This window comes from Vulpes lagopus, chromosome 9 (assembly GCF_018345385.1).
Source record: "Vulpes lagopus strain Blue_001 chromosome 9, ASM1834538v1, whole genome shotgun sequence".
Classification (NCBI taxonomy): Eukaryota; Metazoa; Chordata; class Mammalia; order Carnivora; family Canidae; genus Vulpes; species Vulpes lagopus.
The window spans coordinates 73,065,711-73,077,831 of NC_054832.1; the positions used below are offsets into that span (position 1 = coordinate 73,065,711).

At 35.1% G+C, this 12,121-nt stretch overlaps 1 protein-coding gene across 9 annotated transcripts in view; it reads left to right on the forward strand.

Annotated features, from left to right (window-relative positions):
- Window positions 1–12,121, forward strand: part of TMEM68 (transmembrane protein 68) — a 47,320-nt gene that overhangs the window by 19,217 nt on the left and 15,982 nt on the right. For 8 of the 9 annotated variants that reach the window (XR_005989872.1, XR_005989873.1, XM_041768841.1 and 5 more), the window contains 2 exons: window positions 4,960–5,127; window positions 8,232–8,425. Coding sequence is in view for 7 of the 9 variants with exons in the window: in XM_041768841.1 (XP_041624775.1) it covers window positions 4,960–5,127; window positions 8,232–8,425 (362 nt within the window). In the remaining 2 variants the exon portion in view is untranslated. Of the gene's footprint in view, window positions 1–4,959; window positions 5,128–8,231; window positions 8,426–10,475; window positions 10,609–12,121 lie in introns of all 9 variants that reach the window. The other variant, XM_041768845.1, reaches the window with a different exon arrangement.

Consider the following 12,121-nt stretch of genomic DNA (forward strand, 5'->3'; position numbering starts at 1 on the left):
CGAATCCCACATCAGGCTCCCGGTGCATGGAGCCTGCTTCTCCCTCCGCCTGTGTCTCTGCCTCTCTCTCTCTCTCTCTCTCTGTGACTATCATAAATAAATAAAAAAATTAAAAAAAAATTTAAAAAAAAAGATTTATATATATATATATATGTGTTCATTAAGGGTATTAGCCTGTAACTTTCTTCTTTTGCAGTGTCCTTGTCTGGTTTTGGTATCAAGGTAATGTTGGCCTTGTAAAATGAGTTTGGAAGAGTTCTCTCCTCTTCTATTTTTTGGAAGAGTTTGAGAAGGAATGATATTAATTCCTCTTTGAATGTTTGATAGGATTCACTGGTGAAGGCATCTAGTCCTGGACTTTTGTTTGTTGGGAGGTATTTGATTATTGATTCAATCATATTACTAGTAATTGGTCTGTTCAGATTTTGTTTCTTCACAATTCAGTCTTGGAAGGTTGAATTTATCCATTTCTTGTAGGTTGTCCAGTTTCCTGGCATATATTGTTCATATTAGTCTCTTATCCTTTGTATTTCTGTGGTATCAGTATTAAAGTCACTTCTTTGAGTTCTGATTTAATTTTTTTTGAGTACTCTCTTTTTCTTGGTGAGTCTAGCTAAAGATTTGACAATTTTGATTATCTTTCCAAACAACTATCTCTTGGTTTTATTGATCTTTTGTATTGTCTTTTTAGTCTTTATTTCACTTACTTCCTCACTAATCCTTGTTTTCTTCCTTCTCCTAACTTTGTTCTTTTTATGGTTTCTTGAGATGTTCTTGGGTTGTTTATATGAGATTTTTCATGTTTTCTTGAGATAGGCATTTATCACTATGAACTTTCCTCTTAGAACTGATTTTGCTATATCCCATAAGTTTTGTTATGGTATATTTTCATTTTCATCTGTCTCAAAGTAATTTTTATTCTCTTGACTTCTTCATTGACTCATTGGTTGTTTAGTAGGCATTTTTCTTTTTGCTGGGACCAGCTGAGGCTGAGGTCTGTAATGGCACCTGTCAGCAGTGAGATGGGAAGGAAAAACATCTTATGAGTAGAGCCATGATCACATTTCATCTGCTACTCGGGGTATAAGTTCCCACTCTTGTGATAAAATATGCAGGATATTTTTCTCTAAAGCATTGGTGGAGCTTACTTAAATCTTTCATATTCTCCACAAATACCAATAGCACAAGATTGCTATGAAAAATGTGTTGGTATAGTAGTGTAAAGGGCAGTAGGCAAGTTAATCTCTTTAACTGGCAGAGAAGCAAGTATGGACAGGAAGGCAGCTTAAACTGGGTCATGTTAGAAGGAAGCCTTCAGAAACCATCCCCCTCCCCATCTCTACCAGCCTCTATATCATTTGCTTCCCTTGCTGAAACTTGTTCCCCTCACAGTGACTTGGAATAGGGTTAACAAGGAGAGATAAGTGGCATGAGTCTTTAATTTCATTTGTAGTAGAGGAGAGATGTTTTCTTGACTTCTAGTTCAAATTTCTCATCAGTTTTTTTCCTGCATGTAGTAGTTAGATTCTATAAAATCATTTTTGTTTTTGATGAATAAAATGGGTGGAGTTTCTAATGTATAATTTATGTTTGTGAATGAAACAATTTTGCAACATTAGTAAGTTATCCATTTGTATATAACAGTTTATTTATTTAAAGATTTTATTTATTTATTTATTATTTATTTATTTATTTATTTGAGAGAGAACACAAGCAGAGAGAGCACGCTCCCAGTTGAGCAGGGAGCCCTGTGGGCTTGATCCTAGGACCAAGGATCATGACCAGTGCCAGTGCCAAAGGCAGACGCTTAACCAACTAAGCCACCCAGGTGCCTCTGTATATGTTTAAATGATGTTTTATTTTGCATTGGGTCAAGAGTTTCTTAAGAGTTTTCTTATTTTTATCAATAAATTATTTTAGTATATGTGCTGCCAAAGCACACACTCAATGAATTACTTTATGATTTTAATTTTACTTTAGATTGTATTATCTCAGGGAATATATAACTTAATTGAAGTCTCCTACCCTGGGCCTCTTCAGTAATCCCCTTTTTCTGTTCATTCCCCTGTTTACAACCTGCTGGTAACAAGTAGAATCTCATACTCCTGTGAAACTACTCTCTATCAAGCTTACACAGAAGGGTCCAGATTGTGCTTTAGAAACTAGTAGTTTCAATAAAGTGTACTGATGTTTCACAGATGTGTGTCTCCTTGGATAGCCTTGATTAATAATCAAAAATAGTCTTAAGTTTTAATATTGTCTGTTCGGTTGTAACCCAAAAGTTCTTTTTATTTTATAGATTCTATGATTCTAGGATTTTATATGGTTTTTCCATAGAAGGCAATGACTATTGCTTTTATTTATAGACTTTTTAAAAATTAATATTCCAAGTATTGTACAAAGAACTTATTTTCCTACGTCATTTGACTATAAGTGCCTACGTTACTCTCTCTTTAAATATACATTTTTAGTGTATATCTCCTACAAATAAGGATGTTCTCCTACTTAACCTCAATAAAACTGTTAAAATCAGGAAATTAACATGGATATGTTACTAATCCTTAGATCTCATTCAAGTGTTTGTCTTTCCATTTTCTCATTGTTTTCATAATTTCCTTCTATCTGCTGAAATTTTTTTAAAGATTTATTTATTTATTTTAGAGAGAGTATGCATGTAAGAGGGAGAGGGAGAGCAAGTCTTAAGCAGACTCCATTCTGAGTGCAGAGCCCAATATGGGGCTCGATTTCACAACCCTGAGATGACCTGAGCCAAAACCAAGACTGGGATGCTCAACCTACTATGCCACTCAGGCACCTCCAATCTGCTAAAATAACTAATCTGATTATATATGTATTTAATTTTCTGCTAAGTCCTTTTAATGTATTAACCATGGTTATTTTAAAGTTATTATCTGATAATTTAAACATTTTGGTCTGTGCTTTTGACTTAAACAGTCTCTTGACAATGGATTTTTTTTTCTTGATGTTTTTAATGTTTCATAATTTCTTTTTATTGAATTCGGGCATTGCTTCTAAAAGAACAGTAGAGAATGAGGTAAATAGTATTTATAACTGAAAATTGACCTTTTTCTGTCAGGCCATTAGTGAATGGGGTAGACTTTAACTCAGTATACTCTGTAGTTAAATTCGGTTTGAGGGGCAGCCCGGGTGGCTCAGCGGTTTAGCGCCGCCTTCAGCCCAGGGTGTGATCCTGGAGACCTGGGATCGAGTCCCACGTTGGGCTCCCTGTATGGAGCCTGCTTCTCCCTCTACCTGTGTCTCTGTCTCTCTTTCTTTCTGTGTCTCTCATGAATAAATAAATAAAATCTTTAAAAAATTAAAAATTAAAAAAAATAAATTGGGTTTGAGTTTTGTTGTAGCTCTAGGTAGGCACCTTCAGCACAGACTGCAAAATCCTGCTGCTACCTTTTGCATTGGTATAGGGTCTGCAGTGCCAGAGGGTTTTTCTCCATGGTCCTCCTCCATCTTCAATCCATTATACCTACATCACATTGGGGTTTCTCTTTGCCTTTACTTATAACTCCATTTGAGTCTTGTGGTGAGATGGGGATGGCAGGGGCAACTCTTCAATTTTCTTGGTTTAACCAGAATTGTACACAGGCCCTGTCTGCCTCAGGCTAAGGTGTGAGGCTTTCTCAATGTATCTTTGCCTCTTCCCAGTGGAGGGAAAATGCCTTGTATAGATGAGAGTATGGAGTTGGCAGCCAGTTCCTTGCTCTTCCTTCCAGTTGTAGCAGATCTCTGCTTGATGTTATTTCAGAACCGGGTTTACTTTCTCCCTCCCAGAGGTGGATGCTTTGGCTTCTGCCTTTTCCTAGCAGTAATGGACCTTTGCTTGGGGTAGAATGAGGCAAGGATGAGGGGATGGGTAGTAAGTTCTGTCCTTTCTACCATCAGATATTTTTGCATATGCCCTTTTCTTTGAGGGGTGGAAGAGTTTCCTGTACCTCTCTGTGTAGAGTTTCGCTTTTCCAAGAGAAGCTTCTGAGAAGCAAGTGGGTTTTGTTCTCTATCCCATTTGCAGGGGCTCTCTTGGATCTCTTCCCTGCCATGCCCCTACTTTTTCTTTTAAGCACCTATTGAGGCCTGTGGAGGAATGTTGTTGAGTGTGGACTCTTGTTTGTGTCTGGGATACCCAGGGATTCTACACTCAGTGGTCACCTGTACTTGGCCTTTAAATTTGTTAACATTTCAGTTATTCTCTTGCCTTTTAGGACACCTACATCTTCCTTCCATACTCAGTTTGTCTCTCAGTAGAGGGGCTTGTCACCCATTGGAGCTGTCAGTTCTCCTGATTGAGGTTTCTGACATCCTGCTTTTTCTTACTTTTAGGATGGGAGCAAGGTTCTCTTACGGCTACAGTTTATTCTGGTTTTCTCCTTTTCTATTTTTGTAGCCGCCATCTCCAACAGTGAGAAACCAGGCTGACATTATCCTTAATGTGTAGACTTATTTGACCAATCCTCCTGTATGTAACTAACCTCTTATTACTGCTACCATCCTCTGCCGCTCATGGATACCTTCTTATCCCATTCGGGCTGATACCCCATACTAGGCCACTGAAATGTCTGGATGCTACCCTGTAACCCTTATGCTTAATCTCACCCTGGATCCCCTCCCATTCCCACTCAGGCCCCAGCATCCTGTTCTAGGCTCTTCTCCTGTGGGTATGCACTCACAACTCTGCTTGAGCTCTGGGCCACCTCCTCACCCTGCCTGAGATCCAGCATGTACTCCAGGCCACTCCTCCACTCCACACCTGGCCCTGGCTCACCTAATGGCTTTAGGACTGATTTGTGCGGGAACAGAGAGTGGGAGAAAGAGGAAGGCTTATGCGCTGTTACAAGAAAAAACTGAGTTTTTGAGTTAGTAAACATCCTTTAGGGTAAATAAACTAATAAATATATTTTAAGCATTTGTGTTTTGTCTTTCTAACAGGTTATGAAGTTCATGGGATGGAAAAAATACCAGAAGAAGGACCAGCACTTATAATTTTTTATCATGGAGCTATTCCTATAGATTTTTACTACTTCATGGCTAAAATTTTTATCCATAAAGGCAGGACTTGCCGTGTGGTAGCTGATCACTTTGTCTTTAAAATCCCAGGTAAACTTTGACTGTAGATAGTGACATAAAAATGTTTAATTAACATAATAAAATTACGTTAGAGTCTATATCCTTGAACTCTCTAGTATCATTTGGAAAAGCTTTTTGCCTTTTTAGGGTAACACGCTTTGAACTCTAATTTGGGAGTATCTAATTTTGTTATTTACAGAATATATCCAAATATAAGAATATTATGGTCAAAAATGTTACCTGATTTTTTCTTTATTAACAGGTATTTAGTTCATTATTTTTCTAAGTTAAATACTGAACTTCCTCTTTAAAAAAATAGATTGTAACTTTTGTCACACAATTAATTTATATTTTGGCATACAAGGTAGTTGATTTTTAATATGATGAATTTTTCCATGAGATACTGATTTTTGAAGTTTAACTTCACAGGAATTAAAGTTTGATTACTATCAGTATTATAGCAGGTCAAAATCATTTACAGTCAACCAGGATATATTTTGTCTTCATATAATAATACTGCTTCAGAAACCCTATCCCAAAGAGTCTATATGTCTTTTTTGTACTTGACTTGCCTGTTAGACTTACAACTCTTAAAATTCAGGACTATATCCTTCTTAATCTGTTCATAAAGGCTTTATACCTTTTTATTTTATTTTTTAAAAGATTTTATGTATTTATTTGAGAGCGAGCAAGAAGGAGAGAGATCACAGGAGGAGAGGGAAAAGCAGGCTCTCCCCTGAGCAGAGAGCAGGACATAATTATATCCCAGGACCCAGGATTACATAATCCTAGGAACCTGGGATCAGGACCTGAGCCAAAGGCAGACACTTAACTAACTAAGCCACCCAGTGCCCCTATACCCTTTTAAAAAGATTAATTAACCTAATGGTTTCAAACAGAGTTTTTAAAAAGCCATTCTAAAATAAGCTCATTGGAGGGCAGCCCGGGTGGTTCAGTGGCTCAGCGGTTTAGCGCTGCCTTCAGCCCAGGGCATGTTTCAGCAGACATGGGATTGAGTCCCACGTCAGTTTCCCTGCATGGAACCTGCTTCTCCCTCTCCCTGTGTCTCTACCTCTCTCTTTCTCTGTGTCTCTCATGAATAAATAAATAAAATCTTGAAAAAAAAAATAAAATAAGCTCATTGGGAATAAATCTTATTTTCTTTTGTCATTGAATCACCAGAAGTAAGCCAACAAGGTTTATAATACGTCCTCTAGAATAATAAAAGCCAAAACCACCCATCAACCAGAGAGACAAACACCAAGCAGTAAATTAAATAATAGTCTACTCAGTGCCTTTCATAGACATGGTTAATGTTTCAAGGATCCTTGTGTCACTAAAAAGCCATTTGTACTCTATATAAAAAAATTTTTCTTTAGAAAGCAATATGATCACTTTTATAATAAATTTGAAAACTAGAGAAAAGGAAGACATCATTATTATAATCTTACCACCCAAACAAAAACCAGTTATCATTTTGATTTATTGTACTTCATTTTTAATTTGCATATTTTTACATGTTAGGCAAACTCTTTTGTGTTCTTTTTTTTTTTTTTAAATAAACATTTTATTTATTTATGAGAGAGAGAGAGAGAGAGAGGCAGAGACACAGGCAGAGGGAGAAGCAGGCTCCATGCAGGGAGCCCAACGGGGGACTTGATCCCGGGACTCCAGGATCACACCCCGGGCCGAAGGCGGCGCTAAACCGCTGCACCACCCAGGCTGCCCCTTGTGTTCTTTTTTTGAAAAAAATGTAATGTTAGCATTGACATTTTACCATGCTTTATAAAGAGTAGTTTTAATGTATGACTAAAATATTTACTTAACTAGTTTTCTCTTACAGAATATTAGGCTGCTTCCATCTTTTTTAGTGTGTAATATAATGTGAATATTTTTATTTAACACTTGGCTTTTAAAAAAATTTCTCCTTTATGATCTGTAATTTGTGAAGCCTATTATGAAAATGCATCTAGTTAAATCAGTGAGCTTTTAATATAGTAAGGGATGAATATTATTTCAATCTTAATATTTTCAACCTTGCTTCAGATCCTTTAATCTGTGAGAAGTTTGGTTAGTCTGCACAATTGTCACTACTCCTATTTCCCATTCTCAATAATATATTGTACTAACATCAGTCAGTTCCAGTTTAGGATTTGGTTAAAATATTTAGTTACTAATAGGATTCTTTCTTTTTTTTTTTTTTTTTTAAGATTTTATTTATTCATGAGAGACCGAGAGAGAGAGAGATAGAGAGAGAAAGAGAGAGGCAGAGACACAGGCAGAAGAAGGAAGAGAAGCAGGCTCCATGTAGGAGCCCAATGTGGGACCCAATCCCGGAACTCCGGGATCATGTCCTGAGCCAAAGGCAGACGCCCAACCGCTGAGCCACTAAGGCATCCCAGGATTATTTCTTTCATTCATAAATAGTTGTGGTTTGAAAAACTCTATAAAATTAAGACCTGGAATTGACTGTTAAATAGTTACTTTATTAAAAGCTCTTAGTGATTTTGCTATTGTTATTGATTTAAAAAGTTTAGTTGTGGGATTAACATCATCTAACTTTTAATAGATTTTGTTATAGTTGCCAATTTTGGTAGGGCTAAGCATAGTCAGATTTATATTCTCTTGAGTGATTCTTTTTCTTATAGGGTTAAAGGAAGATTAGATTTGTGATTGCTGATGGGATATCATTTCTGATTGCTCTAATAAATACTGTAGACAGTGTTTGGCCATGAGATGCAGTGGAAGGAGCTTTGGACTAGACATACCTGGACTGGAATCTCTGCCCTGCCATTTGCTAGGTGTGTGACTTTGAGCAAGATCTTTCTTTGTCTATAAAATGGGAATCAGAGTCCCTGTTTTCCAAGGTTTTTTGAGAGTTTTAATTCAGAGTTTGAATATGTATTGTAACCCGAGTAGTTGGTGATCACTGAGGAGGTGATCAACAAGACAGCTATTACTTTACAAGCAATATTAACTTATGTAAACTTTAAGAGTTCTTGTTGATTTTTAAAAAAGAAAAGGAATTTGCTGATTTATATGGATACTAACTTTTATAGGTTGTAAAGATTTTTGTCTTGAAGAACTGGACAAGAAGTACTTAAGATACCTCTTCATGCTAATGTTTCTTACAGGGTTTAGTTTATTACTTGATGTATTTTGTGCTCTACATGGACCAAGAGAAAAATGTGTTGAAATTCTGAGGAGTGGTCACTTGTTAGCTATTTCACCAGGCGGAGTTCGAGAAGCCCTAATTAGTGATGAAACCTACAACATCATTTGGGGTAATCGTAAAGGCTTCGCTCAGGTTGCAATTGATGCAAAAGTGGTGAGTTGTATAAAATTAATTATTAAAATAAAGCTAGATTCAATTCAAAATAAATGCTTATGTAGTGGGCCAGAGTATATAAGAATTTAGATACTTTCATTGCGCTACTTAAAATTAAGTGTACAGAATTCTTTGTAAGGTTAATGATAGAGAAATATTCCTTTGTGCTTGAGGTGTTATCTTAAAAAAAATCAATCTGGAAATTTGGCAAATAGCTATCCAAGTTTTATTTTATTTTATTTTATTTATTTATTTTTTTTAGCTATCCAAGTTTTAATTTATATTTCAAAATCTAGCTTCTTTTAATTAGATTTGTAAAATTTTTTGTATTCCTTCAGTTACACCTTTTTCAAAAGTATAATCAGTTCAGTTCTATGTATTTTAAGTCTTTGGTATGATTGAGTTGGCATATTTCAGTGATGATTGTTGGTTTGTTTCATTGCAATTCTTTTATCTGTGACCAATTTGTATAATAATAGGGCTTGAATAATACATAACTCCTATTGTTTTTTATCAGCGAATGTGATCAGCTATCTAATAGTGTGAATAAAGATGAGAGATATTGGTGTAAGTTAGATCTTTGAAAAAGATTGTATAAGAGAATTAGTTAGTAAAATTAAATGTTCCTCAGGGATCCACTATAGTTCTTCTTAGACTGGAGAAGGTGAATGCCATTTTGCCCTTTTCTTTTGCGTTGGAAAGTATCTCCCAACTTTTTGGTCTCCTTATTGTACTTTATCCTATGAAACACTTATTTATTACTCATGGAATGTTTCTTCTTTGTTTTCTGTTTTTATTTTAGATTATCTGTCAGAAAAAGAAATGGTAGTCCCTTTGACAGGATGGTGTTCTTTTTCCAGGCCAATTAATTAGAGACTATTGCCAGTACTTTCATGTTTCAGTTTGTGTACCTGTTGCTGTTACATAGAGACAATATGCCTCCTAAGCTTACTTGTTCTCTTGCAAATACAGAATTACAAAGGAAGTTTATTCATGACTCATTCTAACCCAAATCCAGTATTTGGAAAAGAGTGGAAATTTCTTTTTTTTAATCACAGAGTTAACATAAAATGCATTGAGCTTTATTTGCTGTACTTGTGTACGTGTAACTAACTAGTAGTGCTTTAGTAATGTGATTCCAGAATAAGATTTAATGTATTTGCCTAAGTGTTATAGACAACATAAAAATTTAAACATTATTATCCTCAGTAGGATAATAATTATAAGCTCCCTAAGGACAAGATCATCTTTTTATATTCTGAGTACAATGATTAGCACTTAGTAGGCTATTTGAATTGAATTGAATTGAATTGAATTGAATTGATCTTTTTAACATAATATTAAGCACTACCAGAAAGGGACATTTGGAATTTAACTTTATGTTATAATAGCATTAGTGATGAGAAAATTATTTTATAACACATTTTATTTCCCAAAAAGTCTTAAGCGCTGATGTATATATAAAACAAAATCATAGGATATATGAATAAAATAAAGTACAAAAGGATATATACACCATTGTACAAAAATTAAGGGTAATGAAAGTAATGTCTATTAAAACAATGATAAAAGCTAAAAACCTAACCAAAGATAGTTTAATTTTCAGGTTTACATTTTGAAAGAATTAATTCTTAGGAAATTTTAAGATAAAAATTACCAAAATAGATTTGGAATTATATAAATTGATCATGAGATTCTAATTTCTCATTCTTAATTTCACAGATTTAAGGAACATTACCTGGAAGAAGGCCAGAAAGAAAGACATTATAGAGAGAAAGGAACTATTTTTTTCAATCTTTGGTAGAGTTTCTAGATAATTAAGATAATCTCAGGAATTTAAGGTTTTTGTATGAAACTTGAGAAAATTTTATAAATAGCCTTTTATAGGTTTAAAGCCAGAAATCTTTAACATTGTTGATTTACAGGATAGCATTGTACATTTGGTAATTACTATTGTACCACACCAACCTTTTGTAGTGCTTTTAAAGACTTTATGTTGATACTCCTGTATAGTAAGTAGGTGACATATATGATTATTCCAATGTTACAGATGAGGAAACTCAGGCACAGAGAGATGAAGGGATGGAGGGATCAGGTCATACAGCAAGGCAGAAGCAGAGCAGAGCATACAGTTCAGGACTGCAGGCAACCGGTGCTGTTGCCACCCCTGACTGCATTTCACAGTGAGTCTGCTGACTTTGAGATTAGAGGGACTTTCCAGATACATAAGGGAGCTCTTTCAAGCATGTATGGAGATAGTTGTAAATGGTACAAGTATCCTATCGGGGAAACCCCTTCATAGTCCTCACAGAATTAAGAACTTTGAGTAAAAATTTAAGACTGTTGTAGGAATAACTACATTTAAATTGTGACATAGTAAGAGATTAAAGTGAAAAATATCTAGATTGTCAATGCAAGTTCACCTACTACTGATAAAAAATGTTTAAGGTTTATTTGAATACAGGCTTTTTGATATACCTTAAGTCACTCTTATTTTGTGAAATTCCTGAGAATATTTAGGTAACTTTATATCTAAATAAGATGGAAAACTATTAACCCATTTACTCAAGTTGGAAAACAAATAACTGATATAAAAGAAAATAACATTTGTTTTAATAAAATTGTTTATATGTATTATATCAATCCGTAAAATAACCTTTGAGATAGTATAATTATTATTATTCCCATTTTATTCGTGAAGAACCTGAAGCCTAGATGTGGTAAGTTACTTGTCTAGTGGTGCTCATTTATTTTTAGGAGCAAAGTTTAGACTCTAAGGCCATATTAAACTTATTCCCCCAGAATAGTTTTAACAAAAACACATTCCTTTTGCACACATGTGCATACACATACATACACAGACACAAGTATACATGGAAACAATTTAATTCTAGGTTACTTATGCAAATACCTTGTACATAAAAGGTATACAAGGAAAGGAATGAATAATTGTATTACAGCAACAAGTTGTAATAAAGTAATGCTCATAGGTTTAAGGCTGTAAGCTTGAATGCGAATTTAGAAACTTGTATACCCAGACTGTAGCCTGGAATAGAGTGAGCCTGCTAGGATAGGCATTTTCCTGTTTAGTAGGTTCTAGATAGATCTAGCTTCTGGAGAGTAAGCTCTTTAAAGGGTGGAATGTAACCTGAAGAGTCTTTATAAAATGCATGCTTCAGTATGAGCTTAGGGTTTCATGCCAGCCAGTAGACATAAATCCGGTGGTACTGGTCAGAGAAGACAAAGGGTGTATGTATGAGCTGAATGGTTTCTGTTCCTTCAGAGCCATGTTATGTTCTTAATTTTAAAGATATTTTATAATTCTTTAAAACATTAGGATGTCAGCACTTTATTTTACAAAACTCGTTGTGATTTCTTAGACATAATCTGAATTTTGTACGAAAGAGTAGTGTACTTTGTTTTATGTCTTAGCTTTGTAAATTAACACCATGAAACTTTAAATTCTTCCATCAGAGTTCTTTTCTTTACCAGACTTCTTTTTTCCTAACTGATTTTAAGATTGCTGCTGCCTGTTTCTGACACTTTGTATTCAGAGAATACAAACTACTTCATTATATGCATTGTCTCTCTGTCCTGTGTCTTCTTCATTCCTTCTTTAATTCATCTGTCACACTTTGTTTCAGCACCTAGTCAGTTCCAGGCACTATTCCAGGTGCTGGGGATACAGTTGTGAAC